Raw genomic sequence first — 2,384 nt, 5'->3', positions numbered from 1 at the left:
TTGTAGCCTACACTGTCCGCGAATGGCTCCAAAAGGGTTAAAGTGTAGTCGAAGTAAATCAGGGTTAGCTAAGCACAGTCTGATATATTGTTGAAAGCATTCATTAGTAGGCTAGGCTTATACTTAAAATGATAGAAAAGTGTTCGACAAAAAAATATTTTTTCAAAAAGCTTTAACTTGGAATAGCCTAGACCGAATCGTCCTTAATCGAGCAAATTAAGCAATAAGCCATCTGTACAGCATTGAATATTTCAGAATCACCACCTTTATCTGGATGATATTTCAGTATGGCAACTGTATAAGATTCTTTTACTTTTGCAAGAGTTTCATACTCCGTGAGTCCAAATAAGGAATAAGCTGACGAAATAACTTCTGTCCTAATTTTCTTTGATCTTTTTAATAATCAAAGCAGCCTGTTCTTCTTCGTCTTCCTTAAAACACAAACTCCATAATTTATCTCCACGGAAATGATCTCCAACACCAATAGCGATGGCTAATCCAACTCCAACAAATAGACCTGCTGGACCTCCCATCAACGATCCGGCAGCTTCTGTAGCCTATACCTCCGATACTTAACCCTCCTGAAGTGGCAGTCCTCGCAAATGCCTTTTTCATACCAGTGGTTGTCAAGTCTCCATTTTTCCAAGCTGATACGACATCATAAGACTGCTTCAGAAATATCCCAACCATCACTACAGGACCAGCGGCTTTAACCACAGTTGCACCAGGACCAGCGTAAGCAAATCCATTAGCTACTACATATTGGGCAGCCAGATTAAAACTGCTTAATCCAAGTCCAAATTTTACACCTTTTGCTGTTGTTATGGTAGTAGATTTGATGACTTTCCAAGTGAACTGTTTGATGGTAATTTCACCATTTTTGTATCTAGTGTACTCATCGCCTGCAGTGCATATCAATGCTGTAATACCATCTATTGTGGCGCCTACTTAAACATTGAGCGCAGCGTCTTTCAAGGCAGCTTTATCGAATATTATTTGCCATACTCTTTTATCTTGGTTCTCAAATTTTCTTCAGTTGTTTGTAGATTATTTCCTGCTATTTCCTGATCGTTCTATTTCTTTTCACCTCTTCTTTAGCACGTTTATGTTCAAGAAATTGTTTCATTTTACTGACATCATCAGGTGTGCATCTTACTTGCTCATGTTGCTCAAATTGGTGAACAATTCTTTCACCCAGATTACCATTAGTAACTTCACCAACATCATTTGGACCTATCAAGACTACATTTTCACGAAGAAGTGGCTCTGGCAAGTTTGGATCTGGAGTGCGACCACTCCATTTGACATTCCATTCTTCTATCATATTGACTAAGCCTCGTGGATCATCGCTGTATTTAAACTGGACAGCAAAATATTGATCTTTATTTGCTTTCATGTCAACATCGCCTTCTAAAACTGACCAGTTTGTCACTTCTGGACAACCATATAACATCGTACATAAACCTCCACACCTAAAGCCATTATAACTATATTTTCTATTTCTGTTCACCAGCTTTGCTTCTTGTATAATTGGCGTGACAAGAATATCTAATCTACTTGAAATATCTCTTTCAACCAACACCCCACGTTCAGCTAGTGGTCTACATTTCTCTTTGATTTCGTGTAAAATGAAATGAAATGAATGGAGTTTTACGTCCTGCACCATGTGGGCTAATGAAGACGGGTAACGCCATGCAGGGTGCAATGAGGGAAATTTTGCCAGGACAGCGGCATTAGCCTGCTCTTTTTCGATTTCCAACTGTCGAGGGATCTTTAACGTGCACAGTCTGTAGTACACAGGGTCTCAGTTTATTGTCCCATCCGAACGACTATACGTTTTTTCCACGTCAGCCCCTCTTACCTGCATCACTGACAGGGGGAAACCGGGTTGAAAAATCCGAAGGTATTATCTCGACCTATGCCGGGATTGAACCCTGGACCTTCAGGTTAGCGAGCAAGCATCAAACTCACATGCTTTTCACTTTTTTTCATAATGAACATTTAACGGGTATGATTCGTCCAACCGTTATTGTCGTGTTCAGGCAATGTATTTTAGATGGATTAAGTTCGATCAAATTTGTTACATGTATATATTTTTGTAAAATTTCAATTTTATAGTTTATTTAAAGAACACAGGGCATGGTTTTATACATAAAATGGAGATGTCTAGGCCCTTCACCTTAAACCTTGTGCTTGGTGTTCTTGGGTCTTCAGGCGTAGATCATCTCTATTAATTTGTGAAGACACCCGCTACGGTGCTAAATGCTCACACGAGCTAAGACGTTTGTCCAACCACAGACAGCACATTGACCAATTTATTTTAAACAATTTTTTTTACCCCATATGTGTCAGGATGCACAAAATCAATTCACTTTTACGAAAAT

General features: G+C 39.1%; 1 protein-coding gene across 1 annotated transcript; it reads right to left on the bottom strand.

The window, feature by feature from the left end:
* Positions 1 to 377: 377 nt before the first annotated feature.
* On the bottom strand, positions 378 to 1,666 carry LOTGIDRAFT_175350 (hypothetical protein; the record flags this gene model as incomplete). Its single annotated transcript, XM_009056366.1, has 3 exons — positions 378 to 550; positions 618 to 855; positions 1,088 to 1,666. The coding sequence occupies 3 exons, from the start codon at positions 1,664 to 1,666 to the stop codon at positions 378 to 380; spliced, it is 990 nt and encodes a 329-aa protein (XP_009054614.1).
* Positions 1,667 to 2,384: the final 718 nt, after the last annotated feature.

Source organism: Lottia gigantea (genome assembly GCF_000327385.1).
Source record: "Lottia gigantea unplaced genomic scaffold LOTGIsca_270, whole genome shotgun sequence".
Lineage (NCBI taxonomy): Eukaryota > Metazoa > Mollusca > Gastropoda > Lottiidae > Lottia > Lottia gigantea.
The sequence above is the reverse complement of the archived record's forward strand: the minus strand, read 5'-3'. Positions and strand labels throughout refer to the sequence as shown.